General features: G+C 49.9%; 1 protein-coding gene across 5 annotated transcripts in view; it reads left to right on the forward strand.

The window, feature by feature from the left end:
• Positions 1-4,263: 4,263 nt before the first annotated feature.
• MX1 (MX dynamin like GTPase 1) overlaps positions 4,264-26,683 on the forward strand; it is a 32,192-nt gene continuing 9,772 nt past the window's right edge. Inside the window, exons 1-11 of one of the 5 annotated variants that reach the window (XM_027583498.2) lie at positions 4,264-4,419; positions 8,003-8,082; positions 9,206-9,326; positions 13,925-14,117; positions 15,181-15,318; positions 17,994-18,148; positions 18,820-18,958; positions 19,551-19,749; positions 21,281-21,359; positions 23,770-23,892; positions 24,224-24,365. In XM_027583498.2, coding sequence (XP_027439299.2) covers positions 9,228-9,326; positions 13,925-14,117; positions 15,181-15,318; positions 17,994-18,148; positions 18,820-18,958; positions 19,551-19,749; positions 21,281-21,359; positions 23,770-23,892; positions 24,224-24,365 — 1,267 coding nt within the window. In that variant the 5' untranslated portion in view covers positions 4,264-4,419; positions 8,003-8,082; positions 9,206-9,227. Of the gene's footprint in view, positions 4,420-4,698; positions 4,768-4,897; positions 5,049-5,812; positions 5,936-6,944; positions 7,107-8,002; positions 8,083-9,205; positions 9,327-13,924; positions 14,118-15,180; positions 15,319-17,993; positions 18,149-18,819; positions 18,959-19,550; positions 19,750-21,280; positions 21,360-23,769; positions 23,893-24,223; positions 24,366-26,683 lie in introns of those variants that run through there. The other 4 variants (XM_027583495.2, XM_027583497.2, XM_027583496.2 and 1 more) reach the window with 4 other exon arrangements.

The raw sequence follows: 26,683 nt of genomic DNA on the forward strand, positions 1-26,683 counted from the left end.
GACAGGGCTAATATGGCATGGATGCTCCACAGCCAAGGGATGGCATTTTTAATAGAGATACTGTGTGGGGGTCACATCGTTTCTCGGCCTTTCGGCTAAGATCAAGTGTGTGGGGGTCTCTCCACTTCCTACACTCTATATGGGCTGCCCAAGCAAGCATCCCACTTTCTATAGTATGAAATACTGAGCCCAGTCGCAGGCAGAGGAGGAATGAAGCGGCCTGGGTTGCAATTTGAGAATTGGTGGAAAGAACAGATTGCTCCCAGTTTCCAGAGGCCCTTTGGGAAAGGTCCTGGGAAGGCAGGTCACGGTGCTACTGCCTCCCTTATCGGAAAAAGAAGCTTTCACACAGTTCCTGGAGAATCCCCTGAAAATGCAGATTGATTCAGTGGTCTGGGGGTGGCCCTAGACCCCGTAGTTCTTACAAGCTTCCAGGGGAAGCCAATGCTGCCGGCCCCTCCTTCGAGAAGCACGAATCCATGGCGCGGGTCTACGGAGGAGAAAACAAAAGGGGCAAAGAACACTCACGCTCCGGGCAGCGGGGAAAGGCCGCTGCGCGGGGGCGCACTGCTCGGCCCTTCGGCCCCGACGGCGTCAGACGCCCCGCGAGCGCCGCCCCCCACCCCGAGACCTCCCCCCCTCTCCACCCCCGCCCCCTCCCCCTCCCCCTCCCCCTCCCGGACACCCGCAGAACCGCGTCCAGGCCGAGCTGGACATCCGAGCGGAGCCCCGGCCCGAGAGCCTCCACCCGCGCCATCCCTCTTCCTCCCAGGACGGCTCCCTCCTCTGGCTCCGCCCCCTCCTCTGGCTCCGCCCCCTCCGCCCCCGCCCCTTCCGCCCCGCCCCCTCCGCCCCCGCCCCCGCAGGACGGCGTCCAGGCGGAGCAGCACCTGCGAGAGGAACCCGGGCGGGAGAGCCTCCAGCGGCGCCACCCGTCCTCCTCCGGTTCCGCTCCTTCCTCATCCTCCCGGCCTCGCCCCCTCCTCTTCCAGCCTCCCTCCCCCAGCTCGAAAGACTTTCGTTTCCGCTCTCTAGGAAGAAGAAAAGAAACTGAGAATGTAACCGAGTTGTCTGGGAAACGCGAGATCGGGGAGGAGATGCTTAGGGTAATTCCCCCGGGGCCATCTGAGGACACTGTCTGTAGGATCAGAGCCTGTCCTCGGACTCACCATTCATTCACTCATTAGTTCATTCTAGAAACATCTATGGAAATACTATGTGCCACGAACTCTGCTAGATCCCACGGGCCTGGTGCTGCCCTGTGGACAACCTGGTGGCAGAACGGGCGTGCACAGAGGTCAAGGTAGTGTGATGAGGCTGCGTTGGGGTTGGGGATAGGAGGGAACCTGGCGCCCTGAGGAAGCAGGTCCACCAGGTCTGGGAAAGATGGCGGGAGGCTGTGAGCTGGGAAGAAGCCCAGCGTGCAGGGGTAGGAGGAGGAGCACCCCTGAGCAGGAGGAGTTGTGTGTAGTGGGCAAGGTGTTACATTAAGCAGTGAGAGTGGGGCTGAGCCAGGTGAGGCTGCGCCCGGGCAGGCCTGGCACACCAAGCCAAGCAGTTAGGAATACCCCACCCACTCCCAGTCCTGCAGTAGGGCACCCTACAGCATTTAAGCCGGACGGAAATGCACTGGCTTGGAGGTAGGGAGCGATGCTTCGGAGCTTGCCAGGCATGGCTTCCCATGAACTCGAGCATGGCTGTCCTCAGCGGGTCAGGGCCCGGCCTGGCAGGTGAAGAGAGGGCTGGACGAGGGCCAGCGAGACCTGGAGTGCCCTGGGCACCTGTGACTGCGCTAGCAGCAGGGGTTGGGGTCAATGTGATTGTCTGCTACTATGCTTCCCATGGATGCTCTGTTTTCGCCAGGTGCCTTTAAATGAACGCAGAAAACAATAGTAAGAGGACAGTACCGGCTGACCATGGTGGGAGCCCCAGGGGCTGGGATTGCTGGTCCCCTCAGTCCGGTTAAATTCAGCCCATGCTTACTGAGTACCTGCTGTCGGTGGGTGGTAGGCACTGCAGGGATGCAAGGTTGCCTTTGTGGACGTGACACCCCCATTGAGGTGATAGCCGCCTCCCCCCCCCCCCCCCCCCCCCCCCGTTATCCACAACATCCATCAGAGATGCAGGAGCATCTGAGACTGAGCTAAGATAGGGGGCTGAGTGGGGGCTGGAAGGAGCTCCCCAGGGCAGCTGCACAGACAGGGAGTATCATGGGGGGCAGGGGGCGGGGAGGACTTGGCAGGGGAGGAGAATGTCTCTGGGAGCCTAGGAGGAAGGACAGGCGACAGAACTGTGGGCTGCGTTTAGGGATGTCTCGATAGGGTGTGGAGCCTGAAGGACAATTCTCAAAGGCTAAGAGTTTGACACTTATTTGGTAGAATAGAGAGTAATCCGTGGGTTTTTTGTTGTTTGTTTTTAGTGGAGAAGGAATCGTCGGTAATTCAGGTGGAAGGCTGTGGGCTTCTGGAAGACAGAAGGGGAGATGCTCCAGAGCACAGGACTAAAACCCAAGATTACAGTCATAGCTCTCCTGCTTCCTGGCCACTTCTGAGCTATGCAAGCCAGCAGTGACCTGATCCTGGTCTCTGTCTCCTCACGTGTAAAAAGGGAGTGATAACCCTACTCCTCTCATAGGATGGATGTGAAGGTGACTTAGTCTTATAGGCTGACATGTAGCACATACTTACTCAGCACATGGAAGTCATTATTGTATTATTTCTGAATTACACCCCTCACAAGCCCCTGGCCTCTTCAGGGAACTTCATATAATGAGCACATTAGAAACAGCGACGTACCAGAATCTCAGACCAGGAGTCCCTGGAGTTGCGAAGGGGAGGCTTGTGGAGTGTGTGGGCGCCAAATGTAGGGAGGTGCTCGCGCCACCGAGAGCCAGCGGGCGAGCGGCGCCTTCAGTTTGCACGGCAGACGGATCACTCACCTCCCCTAGTCCTGGCTCTGGGGTTGGCCGGTTCCACCCGGTTGTCACTTTTGATTTCTGGTTTCTTTCTGATTTCATTCCTCAACAAGAGTGGCTGGGGAGAGCGTCCTGTGTTTGAAAAAGTCCCATCATTCCTCGGACTGATGTCTCTCTGCACGCCTGCTCACACTCTGCTGTGTATCCGTGCATTTTCCTCCAGCCTGCTCACAGCCCATCCAGAAATGGTGTAACTCTTCCTCATGACTAGGAAGTAACTGAGGCCCAGAGCGATGAGTGGCTGGACCAAAGTTCCTCGCCCGTGTTCTTCCGCCAGGCCATGCTAGCTGGGCCTGCCCGGCCCCCGGCACCGGGCCCTGCAGAGCAAGGGGACTTCATCCGCGTTGTGGGGCCTCCTTCCCATCCATCTAATCTTTTCCTGACCCCAGGCTTGGAGCTGAGGCAGGTTCTGGGCCTTCGAGTGGAGTGGGGGTTGACCCTTCCTAACACGGTCTTTGGGGAGCTTGTTGTCTTCGACTCCGAGCTGAGCTAAGGAGAATGGAGGTAGGGGCCGGCCTCTTCCAAAACGAAATGGTATTCCCCACCCACGGAGGGCCACTCTTGGGCCTGCTTGCCCTCGGCCTCCGCCTTCCACCCATCGCCATCCTGGAGAAATCAGATGAGCCCGACTCCAGAGAGGTCTTGAGGTGGGCAAGGAAGAAGATGATGCGGGTCTAGTGAAAATAAAGAGAAGCTCACTGAAGTGGATTCCAGATGCTAAATGGGGAGGCTGGTAGGGGAGCCGTGCCCCTGGGAGTCATGACAGGAAAGGTCATCAATCACAGGCCAATCACAGACCCAGCAGGAGACTCCACAACAGGGGAGAACCATCAGTTAGGGCCCAACAGGGAAACTTGCACTCTGCATCTCCCACCAGAAATCGGCCACCCCTGCAATTCCGCCAGCCAGAAACTGCCATCACCCCAACGCTTGCTTTTCTCCAACAGACTTTTGTTCAGAACAGCCCCTCCCGACTTCCTGCATCTTCTCCGTAACATATTGTTCCTCCCCTGTTTGTTGGACTTGCCTATGGTTTTGCCATAGCTTGCTTGTCCCGATTTACCATGTTTCTGCTATTCCCAAATAAACCCATCTTTTGGTGGTAAAATTGTTTCTATTTTTAAGGACAACTACTTTCTGCATGGGGAGGGGAAGTTGGCTGGGGGAGCACTGTAGGGGAAGGGGAGGGCGGTTGTCGGTCATTAACGTAGAATGAACGCTTGCGAATCCCTGCTGGGGTTGGACTGATCCGGGGGAACCACTAGCAGGATTTTAAGACACCCAATTATCAGTGCACCTGTTCGGAAGACCAGGCATTAAGGGATTGCCTAGGTTCAAGACTACCTTCAGCTCTGGATGACTCCAGGCTAATAGAGCAGCAGTTCTCAAACTGGCTTCGGGGGCCCTGCACCTGAGTTTCTGATTCAGCAGGTCGTAGCCCCGAGGTCTGCATTTCCCTCCAGCTCCCAGGGATCCGAGTGCGCGGGCCCGGGATGGGCACCACCACACCCCGAGCGCCCGGCAGAGGCTGCAGATGGGCCCACCCGGGGGCGCAGCGACCTGCGGGCTCCCGGTGGTCGAGGGGAGGCAGTGGGGGTGGGGTGTTCGGTTCGCTTCTGCGCCGCGCCGGCCCCCCTCCCTTGCTTACAGGGAGTTTCGTTTCTCCCCGGCGGCGGCTCGGGGGGGGGGGGGGGGGGGGGGCGGGGGGCGGCGGGCGGGCAGGGAGGGGCGGCGCCTGGCGCTGCATAAAAGCAGAGGGGCTGCCGGTGACGCTCGCGGCCGCGCGGGGACAGGTGAGTGTCGCGCTCTTGGATCCGGCACCTTCTGGGTCCCGGCACTTTCCAGCGAGCTGCGGGGGCGGGCGGGTTGGTGGCTGCGGAGACCAGCTCCCCAGGGGGCACGGGAGATTGCAGAAGCTAGTTACGGTAATGATGGTGATAATAGTGATGGAGATGTTGGCTGGACTCAAGCACGCCGGATTCTGCTCCAGGCCAACAGGGTGCTAATGCTCCTGATGACTCATCAGAAACAGCCCCCCACCCACCCAGCCCTGCGGGCTTCTCTGCTGGGGAAGGTGCGCAGGCAGAGGGGATGGCGGCCAAGGGGGTCTCCCAGGGAGCTAGTCAAGGGGTGCACACTAAGAAAGTTTCATCTCCACCGCTGCGGGGCCCCCAAGCCCACCTTAAAGGTGGACCATCGCTTAGATCCTTTTATGTTTCCTGCTATTACCCCTAAAAATAAAACAATGAGTTGTTTTGCCTGCGAAAGTGGGTTTATTTGGGAATAGCCGAGATCTGCAATCCGGGATACGCAAGCTCTGGCCAAACCCTAGACAAGTCCAACAAACAAAAGGACAGGAACGTTGTTTTCTGGAAGGGGGTTGGGAGGGGCTGTTTGAACGTAAGTCCATTGGAGAAATGGAAGGGTTTCAGGGAGATGGCAGTTTCTTGTTGGCTGAGTTGCAGGAGTGGCCGATCTCTTGTAGGAGTTGCCGTGTGCAATTAGAGGCCCCGTTGGGGCCTCTAATTGATGATTCTCTACTGTTGGGGTCTGTGATTGACAGTCCTTGGTATGATTGAGGAGGAATGGTACAGGCCCCTTCCGGCCTCTCCACTACCTTAGTGAGGTTTTAATTTTATTACTTTTCACACTGCTAAGGAGTGCCAACCAGACAAGTCGACAGTGGGAGTGCGTAGACAAGGGGTCTGCACTATCCGGCTGAGTACAGGGAGGTTCGAGCGGAGGGCTCCCGCTAGAGGGCGTTCTGAGTAGCTGAGCAGCCCAGTAGGAAGGAGCGGCAGGTGGGAGGACCAAGGCGTCCGGGGTGGGGGGGGGGGAGTGCCCTTTCCAGCGTAGCCGCAAGCCGGGCGATGGAGGGCTGCCCAGGGTCTCCCTTCGCTGTGGCTTGTGCAGCGGGGTGGGACTGAGCGGGGGACATTCTAGTTTTCGGGGATGAGGAAGGTAAGACCGTCTTGGGGGCTGACAGAGGGAACCAGGCCCGGAGACCTGCACTCTCCATCACGGATGAGTGCTGAGCTGTGCATGTAGGATTCTCGAAATTATTTGGTCAAATTTTAAACCGGGTTTTTGTCAGAAGCAGGGTCAAGCGATGCAACCCCCAGCTGTCAGTCCCAAACGGCTCCTAAAATGTCTAACTCTGTCAGTTTTCCACTTTGGAACAGAGCTGCTGGCCAGGACGGCCAGGAACCCCTGTCATGTGGACAGCCCTCCGCCCGCATTTCCTCCCTGGCTTCCCTCCCCGCCCCCCACTTCCCAGCACTGAGCTCAGCATGGCTAGGTAGAGTACATCAGGTCTAATGCACAAGATGTTCTCCCCTTCCATCATGAAAAATTTAAATGTCAGTGGGTTTTTGGAAGGCAAAACATCCAGAGAAAAAGTAAATGTGAGTTCTGCCAGGATTATGTTTAAAACTGGACTTAATTTTGTTGGGCAAGTTTCGGACTTTGAATCAGGCATTCAGCAGGACGCACTGGTAGGTGGTTCTTATTAGGGATTGGGAGACCTTTGTGAGGTCTGGGCTGAGAAGGCTTTCCCACACAGGGAGCAGCCCACTGGGCACCCTGGATGCCACCCCCGCCCCCAACCGCAGAGATTCTCCAGTGACGCTGCTGGTGGATGGTGTCTGGGTGTGGAAGCCGCTGGTAGACTTGCCCCCTCTGAAATCCAAAGTGCAAGGGGCAGCTGGACAGCCACCTTCAATGGACAGTGGACGCCAGAGAGTTCACAGACCCGCCCTAGCTAGTATCTCCACCCCCTGCCCCAAACCTTGGCAGTGAGTGAAGAGGCCTCCCCGGCTGCTGGGGGGTGAGGAAGATGAGCATGGACAGAGGTGTGGGGGTGGTGTGCCCACCTCAGAACTCCCCGCAGTCTTGTCTGTAAACACTCTGTATGGGTTAGACATTTTATGAGCAGTTTGGGGCTGAGAACTTGACTCCATCAAGGCCAAAATGCGGGAATGCATTCAGTTCGGTTTGACAGGTGCAGCAGGACGTGGAGTGTAATGGATAAGTAAGAAACGGGCTTTAATTACTGAGATTGCCCTGCTCCTGACATCCAAAGTGATCTTCAAAGATGATCTGTGAAAGGTGCAAACTTATTTAAGATGTACGGGTAAGACTTTGTGTAAAAGGAATGTCATTTTATGAAACAGAGGAGGGAAATGTATTCACAAAATCTTCTGTTGACCAAAAATAACCCGTGGTCATGAGGGTACAAGCCCTAGGGACCACCGATGCCACCTGTCTGGGTGCATTAGGGCCAACTGAGGCGGCTGTGGTCTTCAACTTGGGGCCCCAGTTGGGGACCCCCTGAGCACACAAAGCATTTCCAGAGGCATGGTAGTGGAGGAGGGGAGGTAAGAAAGTAAATTTCCAGATTGCCATAGTCCATAAGTACTCTTTACAATTGATTGCCTTTCAAAAAACCTTTCTCCCACTTGCGATAAAAGGAATACATCCCTCTCTCCCTTTTGTTTTTTTAACCTGGCTCTTTCAACCGCCCCAATATTTATTACTTATTAAGATTTATTTGTTTATTTGAGAGAGAGAGCATGAGCAGGAGGGGCAGAGGGAGAGAGAATCTCAAGCAGACCCCGCTCACTGAGCGCGGATCCCAACGCGGGGCTCGATCCTACTACCCTGAGATCACGACCCAAGCAGAAGCCAAGAGTCAGTCACCCAACTGACTGTGCTATCCAGGCACCCCTCAACTGTCCCAATGTTAAAGGACGACTGCATAGCTCTTGGGGGAAGCTCTTATGAAAAGAAGCACAGAGAGCATCAGAAAAAAAATCATTGATTCAGGCAGTAAATTCACAGTAAGGCTCTCTGCTTTATCCATCTATCTTAGAACTAAAATATTTAAGATTTACTAAAAGGATTCGGAGAACTATGACCTTGCTTCATTGCGTGTCCCCTGCCCACCGTTCTCAGCAATGGGACCTTGATGAGCACTCACACTTACTCACCCATTTGTGGTCTAATTTGTAAATTTCGCATGCTTTCAAGGAGGTGTAGGAGAACAGCTCTGCAGTTCTGTTCAACTAGTCAGCATTACGTCGTCAAGGTAAAAGGAAGGTGTATTGGAGGTAAGGAGGTGCTTTATATTTTTCATAACATTTATTTCAAGTTACGGAAAAATTTTCACTTACTTTTACCCAAGACTATTAGATGTGTAAAATTTAATATTTAATATTGTGGTTCCAGACATTTTTAAAAGTGAATTTCAAATATCTCTGTATGTATTTTTTGGATACAGACAAGTATGCTAAAGTTGTTGATTAACTTCTTTCAAAACAAAATAATATTGTATCTATATGTGAAGGTAGATGTTAGCCAAACCTGTTGTGGTAATCAGAATAGGTTCAAAATACACAAAGTATGTAAATCAAACCATCATGCTGTATACCTCAAACTTATGCAGAGATGGATGTCAATTATTTCTCAATAAAACTGGAAAAAATAGAATAAAGGACATTAAGATACACTTACACGGGGGAAATGGAATAAAAATAGGAAGCCGGTAGCAAAGGGAACAGAGTAAAAGAACTTAAAGTTCGGGTATTTTTTTCAACTATAAGTTTGGGTATCAAATCTCCGCAATATTCAGAATCTTGCAGCTACATTGGAAGTGGTTCTATAGTAATTTTACTTTTGCATGTGAATTTTATTTTATTTTTTTTAAAGATTTTACTTATTTATTTGAGAGAGAGAGCTCACATGCACACGCCCGCATTGCGGGGTGGGAGTGGGGGTGGGGGTTCAGAGGGAGGGAGAAGCAGTCTCCTTGCTGAGTGGGGAGCCCGACGCTATCCCGGGACCCCAGAATCATGACCCAAGGCAAAGGCAGACACTTAGCCGACTGAGCCACCCAGGCGCCCCTACATGTGAATCTTAAAAACGCCTCTGTCATTTCATTCTTTGCCGCTATTTAAATTTATGGCGAAGAAATTTTTGATGTTCAACCTAAAATTGTAACAGGAAATACCTAGTTGGAAAGACTCTTGGGATCTGGGAGCACATTCCTGAAGACAGCTGAACTGGTAGGCAGGTCTGTCTCCATCCATCATTTGGCTCTTCGTCAATTTTTTTCCAGTCCCTAAAGAGTTAAGGAGCCCACAGCCTGTCCACTGGGTCTCGTAGTGGGTGTGGTTCTGGGGCTGAAGATGCCTGGCTTCTCAATGGTGTGAATCCTGATGTGCTTGATTTTAGGCCGCACTCATAAAAGAAGAAGATGGTTAATTCTAAAGGAAAAATCACTGACTCAGATCCTGGATCCAGTCATCTGTTACTAAATGGACTGGCTGATAAGGCAGGGAAAAATCAGGACACAGTAAGTTGCTGCCTGAAAACCTCCATCCGTGTGGGCAGAAGCTGTGTCTGAGGGCTGCCCTTGTAGACCGTGATGCTGCTGCCCACCCACCCTCCCGCCCCCCAGGATGCTGCTTACTTATCTCTCCTACCATGCTGGCCGATGTGATCCCTCACTTGCTCAGCTGGGGCCCATCTGGCCGCCCAGGGTGGTGTCCATGCTTTGCCTTGGCCGACACTGGTGGATGGGGTGCAATTTAAGCCTGGGAAGCCAGGCAAGATGCTGAATGCTGACGGGGCTCCCTTGGGAACTGGCCTGGGCTCCGGGCGCAAGGACCACTGTGCTGTCCCACGCCCACAGCCTGGTTCCATCTCCAGCTGCACCCCTGAGGTGTCACTGTAAGACTCCCTCACATGGGGTGCCTTTTTTCGCCAGAATCAAGACTTATTTTTGGTGGGAACCAAACTTGGCCTCTGAAATCACTCTGATCTGAATTTTATCCCAATGCAGACATTTGCAGCTGTATGATCTCATTTATAAGACAGCTATTCCTCCCTGGCTTCTAAGCCTGGCTTCCCGTCTCCCAAGTGGGAATGATAATAGTATTTACTTCATGAGAGAGAGCCCCCTTTACTGCTGTCACGTGTCTTAAGGTCATGGATCATCAGCCTCTTTCAAGTTGACCCCATTTTCATAATCAATGCCAAACAATATTTGAAACAATATTAAAAGCCACATTGAAGGACATGGAAAGATAAGACTGTCCCTAATATAACTGTGTCTCTTGCCCGACTGTAACCAGCAGCTTATGGGGCAGTAAGAACTCACCCCACCCACACCCACATGCTTGGCTGTAGCTTGGCCTTTTCCAGGCACGTTGAATGGGTGTGTCTTATAATGTAGCAATTCCCTTTCTAGGTGTAAACCTTGGTTCTCAAAGTGTGGTCCCCAAACCAGGATCCTCAACAAGGCCTGAAAAGTTTGAAATACAAATATACTCCCCACACTTCCATCTCCCGCAAACCTAAAGAACTAGGAACTCCAGGGGTGCGTCTGCCATCTACGTTTTAATAGGCCCTCCAGGTGATCCTGTTTGTGCTCAAGTTTGAGAACCACTATACAAACTCTTGCGGGTACCCACTGAGAGCCATGTTCATAATGGTGTTTATGATGGCAAAACCCAGAATCAACACAAGTGCCCGGGAATGGCGGACACATCTGTAGACAGTGGAATGCTCGTGTGGCAGAATTCTGTATAGGAGTGGGAATCAAGGCACTGAGACGTAAAAAACAGTGGTGAAACAGAGTCAAGTCATAGAAGAAATATATGGTGTGGTCCCATTTATATAAACTTCCAAATCAGGCAGCAGGAAGCAATGTATTGCTCAAAGATGGGTAGGTGGTAAAACCATCAAGAAGAACAAGAACATGGTTCTCATGAGCCTCAAGATGGAGGGACCCTCAGTGGGGGAAGGGGAAACAGCAAGAAGGTGATAAGGGAGCGTACATGGAGTGTCTTGCATACTGAGATTATGTGTTTTCTTTTCTTTTTTTTTTTTTTTTGGATTATGTGTTTTCTTAATTCAGGTAGTTGGTTCATGCACTATCACTGTTATTCATGTTGTATAAACTCTTGTGAATGGGTGATAAAAAGAAATGAAAACAAAAAAGAACCCATGAGGAGGGCTAAGCTGGAGCCTGGTGGGTACAAAGATGTAGCCAGGCTCCTGGCATGACCACCCCAGGGCTCTCCCTCGGGAGGTGTGCTCTAGACCTTTCTGAAGTTCGTCATAGAGAAAAATTGCAGCAGGTGCTTGTTGAAAACATGGCCAGGAGGATCTTTTTTTTTTATGAGAGAGAGAGAGAGAGAGAGAGAGCACGAGCAGGGAGGAGAGGGAGAAGCAGGTTCCCTGCTGAGCAGGGAGTCCAACATGGGGCTTGATCCCAGGACCCTGAAATCATGACCTGAGCCAAAGGCAGACGCTTAACCAACTGAGCCACCCAGACACCCCGTGGCCAGGAGGATTTTATTCAAGACTATCGCTATAAGGGAGAGAGATTGAGGTCAGGGTAGTATATGAGGAGGACGAGGTGGGGATACATGGGTAGCCAGAAGGGTGAGGGAAGGAGGGAGAGTTACTAAGAGCAAGTTAGCATCAAGGGGGCCAGGGGTAGGAAACTGATTAGCTCCCAACAGTGAGGGGATTCTGGATGCACAAAATATAAATAACTTCTCACCATGATATAAAGGAACTGTAAAAACCTAGGTATATTATAAAGCCCATTCTCATATTTTCTTCTTCTTTTTTTTTAATTTTTTATTTATTTATCAGAGAGAGAGAGAGAGAGAGAGAGCACAAGCAGGGGAAGCTGCAGGCAGAGGGAGAAGCAGGCTCCCTGCTGAGCAGGGAGCCCAATGCGGGGCTCGATCCCAGGACCCTGGGATTGTGGCCTGAGCCAAAGGCAGATGCTTAACCGACTGAGCCACCCAGGCACCCCTCTCATATTTTCTTCTTAATCAGATGTCTGTTTTCTTGTCAAGGTTTGAGAGTTCTTTATATATTCTGGGCATAAATCCTTTGCCAAATACATGTTTTGCAAACATTTTCTCCCAGATTATGGCTTGTTTTTATTCTCTCAACAGTCTTTTTGAAAGATTGGATGTTTTCGATTTTGATGAAGTCCAATTTATCAATGGTTCTTTTATAAATTGTGCTTTAGGGGCCATATCAAAGAAAACATTGCCTAACCCACAGCCACAAAGATTTTTCTCCTGTTTTCTTCTAGAAGTTCTGTAGTTTTAGGTTTTGCACTTAGGTCTATGATCCATTGTGGGTCAATTTTTTTATATGGTGTAGAATATAGATACAAAGGTTTTTTTTAAAGATTTTATTTATTTATTTGACAGAGACATAGCGAGAGAGGGAACACAAGCAGGGGGAGTGGGAGAGGGAGAAGCAGGCTTCCTGCCGAGCAGGGAGCCCAATGCAGGGCTTGATCCCAGGACCCTGGGATCGTGACCTGAGCCGAAGGCAGACGCTTAATGACTGAGCCACCCAGGCGCCCCAATACAAGTTATTTTTCATGTGTATATATATGTCCAATTGTCCCAGCACCATTTGTTTAAAAGCTTATCTCTCCACAGCATTGCCCTTGCACTTTTGTCGAAAATCAGTTGGCCATACATAATGTCAGTTTATTTCTGAAATACATATTCTGTTCTATTGATCTCTTTCTCTATTTTTACACTAGTATCACATTGTTTTGGTTACTGAAGCTTTTTAAATAAATATTGAAATCAGGTAATGTTAGCCTTCCAACTTTGTTCTTCTTTTTCAAAATCACTTTGACTATCCTAGGCATATTTAGACCATTTATATTTATTGTGGTTGTTAATATAAGTTTGAGAAGACCATTTTGCTATTAGTTTTCCGTTTGACTTATCTAACCTTTATTTCCCTTTTCTCTGTTCCTACCTTCTTTTGAAGTAATCAAATTATTTTTTTGATTCTTTTATCTCCTTTGTTGGTTTATTAAGTATGCCTACTTTAGCGTTTATATTATACATCTTTAACTAATCAAGTCTACCTTGAAGTGGTAGTATGTGACTTCATGTTTAAACAAGAACCTTACAACCATATGCTTCCAAACCATAATCCTTCTATTTCTCCCCTCCCAGCCTTCATGCTATTTTTCTTTTTAGAAGATTTTATTTATTTATTTGAGAGACACAGAGAGCACACGAGTGGTGGGGGGAGGGGCAAAGGGAGAGGGAGAAGCAGAATCCCCACTGAGCAGGGAGCCTGAGGTGGGGCTCAGTCCCGGGACCCCGGGATCATGACGTGAGCCGAAAGCAGATACTCAACTGACTGAGCCACCCAGGTGCCCTCCTTCATGCTATTTTTGTCATGAATTTTAATTTGACTTACAAACATATTGTTACTATTATTTCTGTTTGGTCATATGTGTTTTAAAGATATGTACATTATTCTAAAAAAGTATAGTAACCATTTCTGGCACAGATTTCTTTGTGTAGATTCAGATTTTCATTCAGTATCATTTTCCTTCTGGCAGAAGGACTAATATTCCCTGTGGTGCTGATCTGCTGGTGATGAATTCATTCACTTTTTTATGTCTGAAAAAGTCTTCATTTGTCTTCATCTGTTAAAGAGATATTTTAGCTAGGTATGGAATTCTAGGTTGGTGGATTATTCCCCCAGTATTTAAAAAAGGTTATTCCACTATCTTCTTCTTTGTATTGTTTCTGATGAGAAATCTGCTGTAAATTTCATCTTTGCTCTTCGATGTGTAAACATGTTCTCTGACCGCTTGAAACACTTTCTCTCCATCACTGGTTTTGGGCAATTTGATTAAAATGGGCCTTGATGTAGTTTATGTTTCTTATGTTTGGGGTTCATTGAGCTTCTTGGTCTTTGGGTTAATTGTTCAAGTTTGGGAAATTTTTATCTATTATTTCTTTAAATCTTTCTTTCTGTTCCTTTCCCATTCTCTTTTGTGAGCTCCATGAACCTATGGTATTAGGCTGATTGAAGTTGTCCACCTTTGATGGAACATGACCTGCAGGCCATAACAGAATTCTTTGATTCCGCTTCCTTTAGGAGCCCGAGAACAGCCTGTGTAGCCAGTATGAGGAGAAGGTGCGCCCCTGCATCGACCTCATCGACTCCCTGCGGGCCCTGGGCGTGGAGCAGGACCTGGCCCTGCCCGCCATTGCCGTCATCGGGGACCAGAGCTCGGGCAAGAGCTCCGTGCTGGAGGCTCTATCGGGGGTCGCCCTCCCCAGAGGCAGCGGTAAAAACTTGTCCTCTGTATGAGTCAGCTCAGGCAGCCATAACAAAATGCCACAGGCTGGGAGGCTAAAACAACAGAAATTTATTTCTCACAGTTCTGGAGGCTGGAAGTCCAGCACCTAGGTATTGGCAGGGTTGGTTTCTCCCCAGGCCTTTCTCCTCGTGCAGGTGATCATCTCATTGTTTCCTCCTATGACCTTTACTCTGTGTGCACACGTCTGGGGTCTCTTCCCTTTTTTGTATGGATGCCAGTCGTATTGGTTAGGGTTCCACCTCTTATGACCTCATTTAACCTTAATTACCCTTTTAAAGAAAGGCCCCATCTCCAAATACAGTCATATTGGGGTTAGACTTTCAACATATGAATGTGGGGGGGCATGATTCAGTCCATAGCTGATGTTGCACATTTTTATGTGTATTGTATGTAACCTGCACTTTGTGGCAGGTCTAAATAAATGTATTTGGGCCCCCAGAACCATGTGCATGTGGGTGTCTCTTCTGAGCCCCTTCTCAAGAAGTGACCCTCTGAATGGGAGGTAAAGATTGGTGCTCTGGTTGGTGGTGCTGTTTGAGCACCAAGGCCGAGGGATCAATGAGGGTTCAAGGGAAGGGGGCAGGCCTGAGATGGGCCTTGAAATATAGGTCAGATGTAGAGGAGGGTGGGATCTGGAAGTTTACAGCAGGGGGATTGTGGTGAGGGGCCTCGTGAGAGCAGTATGCATTCCTGATGGTAGTGGATGATGTATCCTGGGGAATAATGGAGCACATTTCCCTGAGTTTGGCGGTTTCCCACTGTAGCATGCCACCGGAGCAGATGGCAAAACTCTGAGATGAAGCAAGAAGCCTAGAGTGGTGGCTTTCAAGCATTAGTGAGCAAAAAATTACCTGGGCTGCCTACTCAAGATGCATATTTCTAAGGCCACCCTGGACATAACACATCCAAGTATTAGAGAACAAGACCAAAAAGTTTTAGTGGTCTGCCCAGATGATTGTGGAAAAGTCGAAGGCCACCCTCTAGGACCCCTAAGAGCAGAGTATAGGACTGATGTGGACATGGTCTCCAGGGATTGTTACAAGATGTCCTCTGGTACTGAAGCTGAAGAAGCTCCTGAACAAGGATGAGTGGAGGGGCAAAGTCAGTTACCAGGACTTCGAGATGGAGATTTCAGACCCTTCGGAGGTGGAAGTGGAAATCAATAAAGGTGAGGGCCTCATGTTCACTCATTATCGCCTCTTTGGACATCTGGTCACCTGTGTGAAGTGGGAGGGTGTCCATCTCTCACTTTCCTACCCTTCCCTGTCTGGGCCCTTCCTGCTCCCCTGGGAACCCCCTCTCCTGCCCACATCTGCATCAGGCCCTAGCTCCTTTGTAGCTTCTCTTCTTTGACCCCTGTGAAGACCAGCACTTTGGACAAGAATCTGACCTCAGCCATTTATTGCTTAGTTTGTAAGTAAGTATCTGAGAGTAATGTGAAAAACTTTAAACAAGGAGTATCTGTCCCTTGCTCAAGGGCTTTCCCACTCCACAGATCTGACGGAGGAGGGATCAGGGTGTGGGGCCGGGGAACCCCTTTCCCCGTTCACCTGGTAAAAAGGCACTCTGGACCATCCTTGAACCCTCTTTAGAAACTTTTCCTGGGCCTTTTCCTCCAAGAGTGAAATGCACATGTGTGCATAATCCTAGCTTAGGCTGACGGGTGGTAGGTCTCAGTGAATGCAAACCACACAGATCACTCTGCCGACTTGAAGCATCTGCAAGAAGTAACATTCGAAGTCAGTCAGGAACCATAGTGACCCTATTGGCTGCTGCTAAGAATGAGTGAGGCGAATAAATAAGCTTCTCCATGTTGACTTGACTTTCTTCCTAGTTTGTCACGATGAAGGTTCAATCATTTGAGGAGGGTACAAAAGTAGTATAACCTCATATTCAGCAGCAGAAAAAAATGAGTTTGGCTTTTATGAAGGTGGAGGCCCTAAGTCGCACTTATAGACTGTTTTACCAAAGTTGAAGGATGTTGGATAGTCAAAATGTTATTGTGTGATTGCTGGGGTCAGGTTGGCTCCCGGGGCAGAAAACTCAAAACCACTGTGTGTACCAGTTGGCCCTTTCTGCATAACAGACTGATCTCAAAACCTAACGGCTTGGAACTGTTTGTTTCTCGTGATTCCGTGGATCAGCGGGGCAGTTCTTCCCCCCAGCTGGCTTGGCTGGGGCCAGCAGTCTAGGACGGCCTGGGTCACCTACCCAAGCCCAGGGCTGGAATGACCATGTGGTGGCTGTCCTCCTCCGGGACGCCAGGCTGGGCTCTTTAGATTGGGGGGGGGGGGGGTGGTTCTCGGCAGCAAAGGAGGAGGGGCCCCCATGCATGAGTTCTCAGTCTCTACTGGGATCCATTCTGTGATGTCCTGTCAGCCACAGGGGGTCACAGGGTGAGCCCGATGCTGAGGGATGGACTCTCTGGATGGGAGAAGGTCACTCTGCAGAGGAGTGTGAGTACAGTGATGGAAGGGACTCTGGAGGCCATTTGGGGAAGCGGGCCGCTAACACGGTGGTTTAAGTGATCTGCCCATTTTATTTGTCTCTCACATAGACGTCTGGGAGGGAGGCAGCCCAGAGCTGGTTTGGGGGTTCCAGCATCAAGAACCAGACTCCCATGTTGTTTCTCTGTTGTGTGTGGCGGTCACTCCCAAGGCCGCCTGATCTAGTCAGAAAGCCCCCATTCCAGCTGGAGGGACACCAGCACAGGGCTTCTCCTCCCTTTCCAGCAGAGTTTCTGGAGGTTTTCTGTGCCTTTGTCACACTTACCCCAGGGACCAGACGTAATCTCACAACTGCGTGTCCGGTAAATGGATATTGGGGTAAATGGATATCCGGTAAATGGATATAGGTAGCAGATGATGACACACAGGCCATTGTTGTTGTCACTCCCGTCCTGAGTTCCTGACTGCTATAAAACAAGCCATTCTGGATTTGTAGAAAGGAGTCCAGTGGTATTAGCTAACAATTTGATGAAATGCATTTATATCTTTTTTTTTTTTTTTTTGACAGAGAGAGAGTGAGCAAGAGCAGGAACACAGGCAGGGGGAGTGGGAGAGGGAGAAGCAGGCTTCCCGCCGAGCGGGGAGCCCGATGTGGGACTCGATCCCGGGACCCTGGGATCACGACCTGAGCCGAAGGCAGACGCTTAACAACTGAGCCACCCAGGCACCCCATTTATATCTTTTTTAAAAAAGATTTTATTTATTTCTCTGAGAGAGAGAGCGAGCGAGCACGAGCAGGGGGAGGAGCAGAGGGAGAAGCAGACTCTCCGCTGAGAGATCCCAGGAATCCAGGATCATGACCTGAGCTGAAGGCAGATGCTTAACTGATTGAGCCACCCAGGTGCCCCCGAAATACATTTATATCTTGAAATTTTCATCATTAAGGAGAAAGGAGCAAAATGAAATTCCATATTGGAATACCAATGCTCATCAATTTTTCCACAAGAAAAAATTGCCCTCCCTAAGTTCCCAGATCGTGTTTCAAGAGTTCCCATGTGTTTTTATTTGCTTTCATTTTACTTTGTTGTTAATTTCCTAATGGCATCAATGGGAAGATTTAGGTGTGACAGTGGGAAGAACTCAGGTCTGCCCAGCTCTGGGCTGGTACAGGTGGGGATGATCTTGAGAGATGTCTTCACTAGATGTTTTTTCTCTGGAGACAGTTCTGGCCACTGGCAAGGAAAATACTGAGTTAGCCTTTGAGGTTCCTTTTAGCTCCAGAAAGGAATCTGCTCCAGATGTGCCTTATCCGTGACTCACGCAGGGAGGATCTGCCGTTAGGGAGATGCTTCCACTCTAAGCTCTACTGAGTTTTTCTTGTTTCCCCCCTCCCTAGCCCAGAATGCCATTGCCGGGGAAGGACAGGGGATCAGTCATGAGCTAATCAGCCTGGAGGTCAGCTCCCCTCATGTCCCGGATCTGACCCTGATAGACCTCCCTGGCATCACCAGGGTGGCCGTGGGCAATCAGCCGGCCGACATCGGACACCAGGTAAAGCCTTGGTTCCGGGGCGAGGAGGGAGCAGAGCAGTGCCCCAGACAGCAGCGGGCTCAGGGCTGGGTTGGGACAGTGGACATCGGGAGGTGTGAGGGGCATTGGGAGAGCGTGGTGGTCTCTGTGGCCTCCATCTGACTTGGTGGAGTCAGATGGAGGCGTTCTGGGGAGTGTAAGGCAAACGGGCAAAACCGGAAATCCGTTTTACACGTGTGTGGGATTTACACGGTGACCCATTTATGGTTATTAGGTACATTTTGTGGTGTATCTAAGCCGGTGTGTATTAGGAAGGGGTTTTATGTGGGGAGAGAAAACATTAGAAACAAGTATAATGACATTTTCATACTAGCGAATGTCACCCAAGGGATTAAAGATTTAGGGCACAGTCAAGCACTTCTTGGCATCTTGTTTTTCCCTGTGGTTATCAGCTGTGGAGTCTTAGGAGACAGTTCCTGAGCTAAGATCTGGTGGTTTCCCCACCCCCGCCCCCAGGGCTCTGTTTCTGCCATGGAGAACTCGGTTTCTCGTAACTTCTGGCTTGGACAATGCCACCAAGCTTGTGCTGCAGGCTCATTTCTTTGGGGGAGATATCCTGGGACTCTGAGGTCCCGAAGCAAGTACAAGGTCAGGACCTGTCCCGGCTCTCATACGCTCTCATCTTCTCACAGACCAAGAAACTCATCAAGAAGTACATCCTTAAGCAGGAGACGATCAACTTGGTGGTGGTCCCCTGCAACGTGGACATCGCCACCACAGAGGCGCTGAGCATGGCTGAGGAGGTGGACCCCGACGGCGACAGGACCATAGGTAAGAAGAGAGAAGAACCTGACAACCGTAGGTGGTAACCTTCACTTTGCAGTGGGCTCAGCAAATGAGGCTGCCAGTCCTGGCCAGACCTGTGCTTCTCCAAGTGTGGGCCACACGCCCCGCCCCCGCCACCTGCACCAGAAAGAACTGGAGCATGTTTAGCAATGCAAGGCCCTCGAATGAAGGATGTACAGTAATGCAAGGCCCTCGACCCCACCAAACCTCCTGAGGTAGAATCTCCAGGGCAGGGCCCGAGACCCTGCACGCTAAGATTTGCCTCGGGAAGGGGTTTCTGCTGCACAGGGAAGTTTGAGAACCAGTGCAGTAGAGAATGAACCCTTCCACTGAGCAGAAAGAAAATTAAAAGGCCTTTACATGCCACTGTGTCTCTGGCATGGGGACCAAGACCTGAGTGAAGCCAGTCCCCCAAGCTGCTCACAGGGGCTCGTGGTCTTTGTGCAGCCCGAGCTGTGGTTCTGCCCCCAGCCGGGGGCTCTGCCCGCACGGTAGTTCTGCGGGGGCTACTGTGTCCCATCCAGCAGGCTGAGAGGGAGTGGGGAGCGGTCTCTAATCGGAAGGCTCCGGCTTGCAGGAATCTTGACAAAGCCTGACCTGGTGGACAGAGGTACTGAAAGCAAGGTGGTGGATGTGGCACAGAACCTTGTCTGTCACCTGAAGAAGGGCTACATGATTGTCAAGTGTCGGGGCCAGCAGGATATCCAGGACCAAGTGACCCTGACCGAGGCTCTGCAAAAAGAGAGAGACTTCTTTGAGGACCACCCACATTTCAGGTACCCTGGCCGCATTTTCACAAGGGTGAACCACAACCTGGGGCCTCGGTTTTTCCTGGGGAGAAGGGTTGCTGTCCAAAAGCAGACATTCGGAGTCTATGTGTGAGTGTGTTTGCACCTTGACAATGACTGCAGAATTTGCCTGGAAAAATAAAAGAGGAATTGACAAAATGTAGTAAAAAATACCTTTAAAAGATCAGATAAGGAGGGAATTTGCTACAGTCATTTATACGGTATGGTGCTGCAACCAGAGTAAACACATAAATACCTCAGAATAGGGGAAAAACATCAGAAAGCCCAGAAATTGACCCAGGTACACATATTTGATGTATGATAAATGAGGCCTTTCAAATCATGGACCACATCAGTTTGATTATTAATCAGTGGCATTGGGGGAAACTATAAATTTTACGTACATGTGGTAAACACAATTTAAAAAATTGACAGATGTGGAGACCAACACTTAGCTGTGAGTGTACTCTCACAAATAGGCTTGCAAACTCCTGGTTCCCTGCTGCCTTTTATCCTAAAAAGTCCTTTAAAATATAAGGAATCCTGTAATAACTCAGCGAACACAAATTTGGATAGAGTGAAAATGAGCCTTCCTTCCTCCAAGCAGCTCATGGTTTAAGTTCTCACCTTGGGGAAGGGTGTGTCCCCTACATCAATGTCCTCCACACTCTCACATAGATACTCATCAGTGTATTTTTTTTTAAAGATTTTATTTATTTATCTGACGGAGAGAGACATAGCGAGAGAGGGAACACAAGCAGGGGGAGTGGGAGAGGGAGAAGCAGGCTTCCCGCCGAGCAGGGAGCCCGATGCGGGGCTCGATCCCAGGACCCTGGGATCATGACCTGAGCCAAAGACAGACGCTTAACCAACTGAGCCACCCAGGCGCCCCTCATCAGTGTATTTTTGTGAAGCCCTACACCGCCATGTATCATGTAGACTTGCATGTGTATTATGCACAGAAGGGTGTGTGTGTTATGAAAACACATTTGTAGGTGACCACGTATATTTTTATAAAGACCAGTTTTATAGTCAGATGTCATGAGACACAATGTGTCAGCTGGAAGCGATCACCTATAGCATTTTTTTTAAGTAGGCTCCATGGCCAGCATGGAGCCCAATGCGGCTTGAACTCACAACCCTGAGATCAAGACCTGAGCTGAGATCAAGAGTTGGATGCTCAACTGACTAAACCACCTAGGCTCCCCTATACCAATTTAAAATTAAGCTTTTAATTTTCATTCCAGTTAGTTAACATACAGCATTGAATTATTTTGAAGTGTACAGTATAGTGACTCAACAATTCTGTACAACTCTATACCATTTTTGAAGTATCCAAAATAACTACAACTGAATCATCATTCCATGCAAGCCAGTTCTGAACATCTGTTGGGTACCAGTTACAGGATATCCCATCCAGGTGGAAGTCACCTGACTTTCCCTGCAGCAGAAAGCTGACTTGCATTTTCTGGCCACACCAAGATGGATGTGGGCATTGTCTTCTCTTCTCTGTCTACAGGGTCCTCCTGGAGGAAGGAAGGGCCACAGTCCCCTGCCTGGCAGACAGGCTGACCTCTGAACTCATCACGCACATCTGTGTAAGCACCTGCAGAGCTGTCCGTTTTCTTTTTTGTTGTTGTTATGTTAATCCCCATACATTACATCATTAGTTTTGATGTAGTGTTCCATGATTCATTGTTTGTGTATAACACCCAGTGCTCCACGCAGAATGTGCCCTCTTGAATACCCATCACCAGGCTAACCCATCCCCCCACCCCCCTCCCCTCTAGAACCTTCAGTTTGTTTTTTTAAAGTCCATCATCTCTCATGGTTCATCTCCCCCTCCGATTTCCCCCTTCATTCTTTCCCTCCTGCTATCTTCTTCTCCTTCTTCTTCTTCTTCTTCTTCTTCTTCTTCTTCTTCTTCTTCTTCTTCTTCTTCTTTAACATATAATGTATTAGTTGTTTCAGAGGTACAGATCTGTGATTCAACAGTCTTGCACAATTCACAGCGCTCACCATAGCACATACCCTCCCCAATGTCTATCACCCAGCCACCCCATCCCTCCCACCCCCCACCACTCCAGCAACCCTCAGTTTGTTTCCTGAGATTAAGAATTCCTCATATCAGTGAGGTCATAAGATACATGTCTTTCTCTGATTGACTTATTTCACTCAGCATAACACCCTCCAGTTCCATCCACGTCGTTGCAAATGGCAAGATCTCATTCCTTTTGATGGCTGCATAATATTCCATTGTGTATATATACCACTTCTTCTTTATCCATTCATCTGTCGATGGACATCTGGTCTCTTTCCACAGTTTGGCTATTGTGGACATTGCTGCTATAAACATCGGGGTGCACATACCCCTTTGGATCCCTACATTTGTATCTTTGGGGTAAATACCCAGTAGTGCAATTGCTGGGTCGTATGGTGAGCTGTCCGTTTTCTGAATAGAATCCCACAAACCCAAAGCTCCACCATGTGGGCTGACTGACCCACTAACGGATCTCCTGGGGATCGTGTGAAGGTGCAGGCTTGGTTCAGTGGGTCTCGAGGGCAGCTTGGGATTCTCCATTTCCAGCAAGCTCCCTGATGGTGTGGATGCTGCTCGTCCCACACGTTGGGTGGGAGCAGATAGACTAGATCCGCTTGGCCTAATTAAAAATTAAAATCTTATTGGCAATGCATCAACTTTTCCTTTCTCCTTACCAGCCACTGTCATAATGTCTTGGTGATTGTAATGATCATATATTTCATATTTTAGATCTCCCTGTGGTTCTTTTTCAAATTTGTCTAGACACAATCGCTTGCAGTTTCCCGACTGCGATCCCTTAAAAAGATTTCTTTGCACACATCTCTGTTGTATTTTGTGCTTGATAATCCCAGTGTCAGAAGCCTTGGTGCTCTGGGTTCCGCTGGCCATCCCCCACAATGACCTGGGTTAGGGTTTTGACTTTGGCCCTGTCGGTTTTGGAACTTGATCTGCAGGCATTCTTGGAAGCCCAGGTTCAAAATCCGTTTCTCCAGGGAGAGGCAGATTTGCTTCTGCCAGCCCCTTGGAAAGGCCTCCTGCCTAAACCACTTCAGATTCTCAGCTTGAGGTTTTGGGGGACCCCTCCAGGAATGCAAATTGGGGCGGCAAACCTGTTTGAGGGCTGGCTTGTGGTTACAGAGATTTTATGTTCTTCCACTCAGCTCCGGGTTCAGTGTCCCGTGCAGTCCCCAAGAATGGAGAGGGAGGGCAGGGTTGTTCCTAGCTGACCCATATAGGGAGAGCATGGCTCTCTGGGGTCCCAGCTTTATGTAGAAAGAAGATCCTGGCTCATTAGACTCCCTGCCTCGAGCAAGCCCACCCGGATCTATTCTTTGCCCCAGCCAAGTCAGGCTCTGAAACGTAAGCTCCACGTTTCTTTGCTACAAATGCCCCGTGAGGCCAAATCTGGCTCTGCTCCTGCTCTCCTTGCCGGTCCCAGGGCACTCACGTCACCTGGCCGTGCCTCGGAGTGTCTGCCCTGTCCCTGCCCACTCACCCATGCACTTCCAGCGACGCTTTCCACCTGTCAGCCAACATTTATCGGTGTTTGTGGTGGAAGAGGGAGCTGGCGCCTGCCGTCCACCATGTCATCAGAGACAGAAGTCCCCGATGGTGTTCGTCTGCGAACAGCATAAGAGTGACTGAATCTCGGATGATTCCAACTGCCACTTTTTCAGAGCCCACCGGATGAGTGGCTCTTTCTCACCTGCCTGCAGGGTGGCTGTGACATGACCACAGAAGGAATCGTTCCTAGCGTTGCTCTGATGGGGGAGGCGCCACACGGAGTGGACGCCTCAGCGCGTCCGTGAGGCTGTGCCCCGGGGAGCAGGGCCGTGGGGAGGGCCGGGTGGCTTTGGCACCCGCTAACACGCCCTCATCCTTCTTCTCTTGAGCAGAAGGAGGCCTGGGAGCTCCTGCTCCTTCCCTGTCCATATTCACGTCTGCGCATTATTTTCTGTTTTCCTCAGAAAACTCTGCCCCTGTTAGAAAATCAGATAAAGGAAAATTATGAGAAAATAACAGAGGAGTTACAAAAATATGGTTCCGACGTGCCTGAAGAGGAGCATGAAAAGATGTTTTTTCTGATAGAAGTGAGTACGGCCCATCGCCTCCAGTCGGGACGTCGTCGTCCGGAAAGGGATCTGGTGCCTCACGCACTTGCTTCTTACTCCCGGCAAGCTGACCCGGGCTCGGTCGGCCCGCTCAGCACCAACAGGGGCTGGGGTGGAGGGACAGTGGGCAGGGACTGACAGGTGCCGTGTGTGCTCCCCGAGAGTCCGAGGCAGTCAGGGCAGAGCGTGGGGGCCTGTCACCCCGTAAGGTGGCCAGGAGTGGCTCACCCGCCCTCAGCCTCCATGCGACCTCCAAACGTCCTTGTGTTTGGAATATCCCCACTGATACTTCTGTTCTCCTTCTTGACAGAAAATCAATGCCTTTAACCATGACATCACCTCCTTAACTGAAGGGGAAGAATTTGTGGGGGAGGACGAGTGTCGGCTCTTTACCAAAATCCGGAACGAGTTCCACAAATGGAGCTTGGTGATTGAGAAGAGGTTCCAACGAGGTGCGTCCGGGGCGCTGCCGTCGGCCTGGCGAGCGCGCCGGAGTGGGGGGCCGCGGGAGGGCAGGTGGTGCGGCTGGCACGGGTGCTGGCGCAGGGGGCGCGGGGTGTGGAAACCACGGGTGCCCCGGCCCACATCACTGAACCTGGGCCGGCAGGCATCGGCTGCAGATCTCAGAACACGCCAGGGGATCGGCCCGGGTCCGCCCAGGCGTCCACCAGAATCAGCCCTCCATCCACAGTAGCGGGTCAACCTGCCACGTGCTCTCTGCGGCCCCGGGATGAAGTCGCTTGGGTCTCGGTCAGCTGGCCACAGCCCTGAAGCCTCTCTATCTCAGCGGATTTTATCGTTGCGGCAGCAACGCAAAGGAAATGAAACACACCTAGGCACCACCTTGCAGCACCAAGTTCTCAAGAGTCCGAGAGAGGTAGAAAGTGTGACCTGAAGTTTACTTTTTAATATTTCAAGAAGCTTAAAGTAAATCCTATACTGACCAGTGATAAGGCTGCAGGGAAATTTTAAGGAACTTCGCTTTTATTCCGGCAGCCTGGTGGGTGCCATAACTCATTTCGGCTGACTGAACGTTCACGTTGACCATTGTCCTCGGCTTTGCGTAATGAACATGGGGGATTAAGTCATGCCATTTTTTATGTAATTCCAAGGCCACACGTCTCAGTCCTCTCTGTTCCTTGGCTGAGGCACAGAGGGCAGGACAAGATAAATAATGGTGTTCTTTGTTGGAAAAATGGGGTGGTCCCTTGCGCCATCTGCACAGCTCCCATGCTGCTTACTGGAGCTAAATCCACAGTGCGAAGGGTTGAACAACTGCTGTGTGGTGTGATCCTCCATCAGGGAAGGGCCGCTGTCCCTTTCAAGGAAGCTAACAGTCTTGAGCTCCAGCAACCCCCTCCTGTATTGCTCAGCAAGCTTACGCACACAGCCCATGAGAAAATAGCTCATTTTTTTAAGATCCTCATTCCTCCCAACACTGGGCACCCACAGGCAAGAAAATGAATTTAGGCCCCCTAATCACTCCTTATACAAAGAGAAACTCAAAATGGATCAGAAACCAAAATGTGAGCCCTAGAACTATAAAATTCTTAGAAGAAGATGTAGATTTGAATCTTCATGACCTTGGCTTAGGCAGCGGTTTTTAGATAGGACACCCACAGCACACACAAACAGAATAATAGACAAAGTGGACTTCATCAAGATTAAAAACTTGTGTGTGTCAAAGGACACCCCCCCTCACACATACAGAACTGGAGAAATTATTTGCAAATCACACATCCGATAAGGGCCCAGTATCCAGAACATACAAAGAACTCTTAGGATTCAACAACAAAAAGACAAACCCAAATTAAAGATGGACAAAGGAGTAGACATTTCTCTAAAAGAAGAAATACAAATGGCTCACAATGCAGGAATAGATGCTCAGCGTCATTAGCCGTCAGAGGAACTCAAACCAAAGCCCCGGGAGACCCCACCTCACACCCACTAGGAAGGCTAGCATGTGTCCGTGTACTCATTGCTGGTCTGCTAGGGTTCTCATTACAAAGACCGGGGATCTTAAACAACAGAAACCGATTTTCTTACAATTCTGGAGACTGGAAGTCTAAGACCGATTACCAGGAGGTTTGGATTCTCCAGACGCCTTGCCTCTCTCCTTGGCTTGCAAACACCACTTCCTCCCTGTGTCTTTCCTGTGTGGGTCTCTGTCCTATTTCCTTCCTATAAGGATACCAGTCAGATTGGATTTGATCACCTCTTAAAGGTTGTATCTCCAACGCAATCACATTTCCGAGGCGCTAGGGATTAAGGCTTCAAACATATCAATTTATGGGGACATACAATTCAGCCTTTGACAGCAGACAATGGACTATTATTCAGCCATGGAAAGGCATGAAACACTAAACATGCTACAACATGGATGAACCTTGAAGACATCATGCTAAGTGAAGGAAGTGAGACACAAAAAGCCACAGGTCTTTGGATTCCATTGACATGAAATGTCAAGAGCAGGCAAATCCATAGAGATAGAAAGTAGATTAGTGGTTTCCAGGGGCCAAGGGGGGTGGGGAATGGGGAGTGTGTGCTGACAGACAGAGGGTTCCTTGGGGTGATAGAAGTACTTGAGAATTAGCTGGTGGGGATGGTTGCACAATGTCATTACTATACTAAAAATCACTGAGCTGTATGCTTTACTAGGGTGAATTTTATAGTATGTGAATTATATCTCGATTAAAAAAAATACCTATGGGAAAATTTCTCCCGACCAAAAGAGGAGACCCAGACCGCGACTCCTGGTTAGTTCTTCAAA

The sequence above is a fragment of the Zalophus californianus genome, chromosome 1 (genome assembly GCF_009762305.2).
Source record: "Zalophus californianus isolate mZalCal1 chromosome 1, mZalCal1.pri.v2, whole genome shotgun sequence".
NCBI lineage: Eukaryota > Metazoa > Chordata > Mammalia > Carnivora > Otariidae > Zalophus > Zalophus californianus.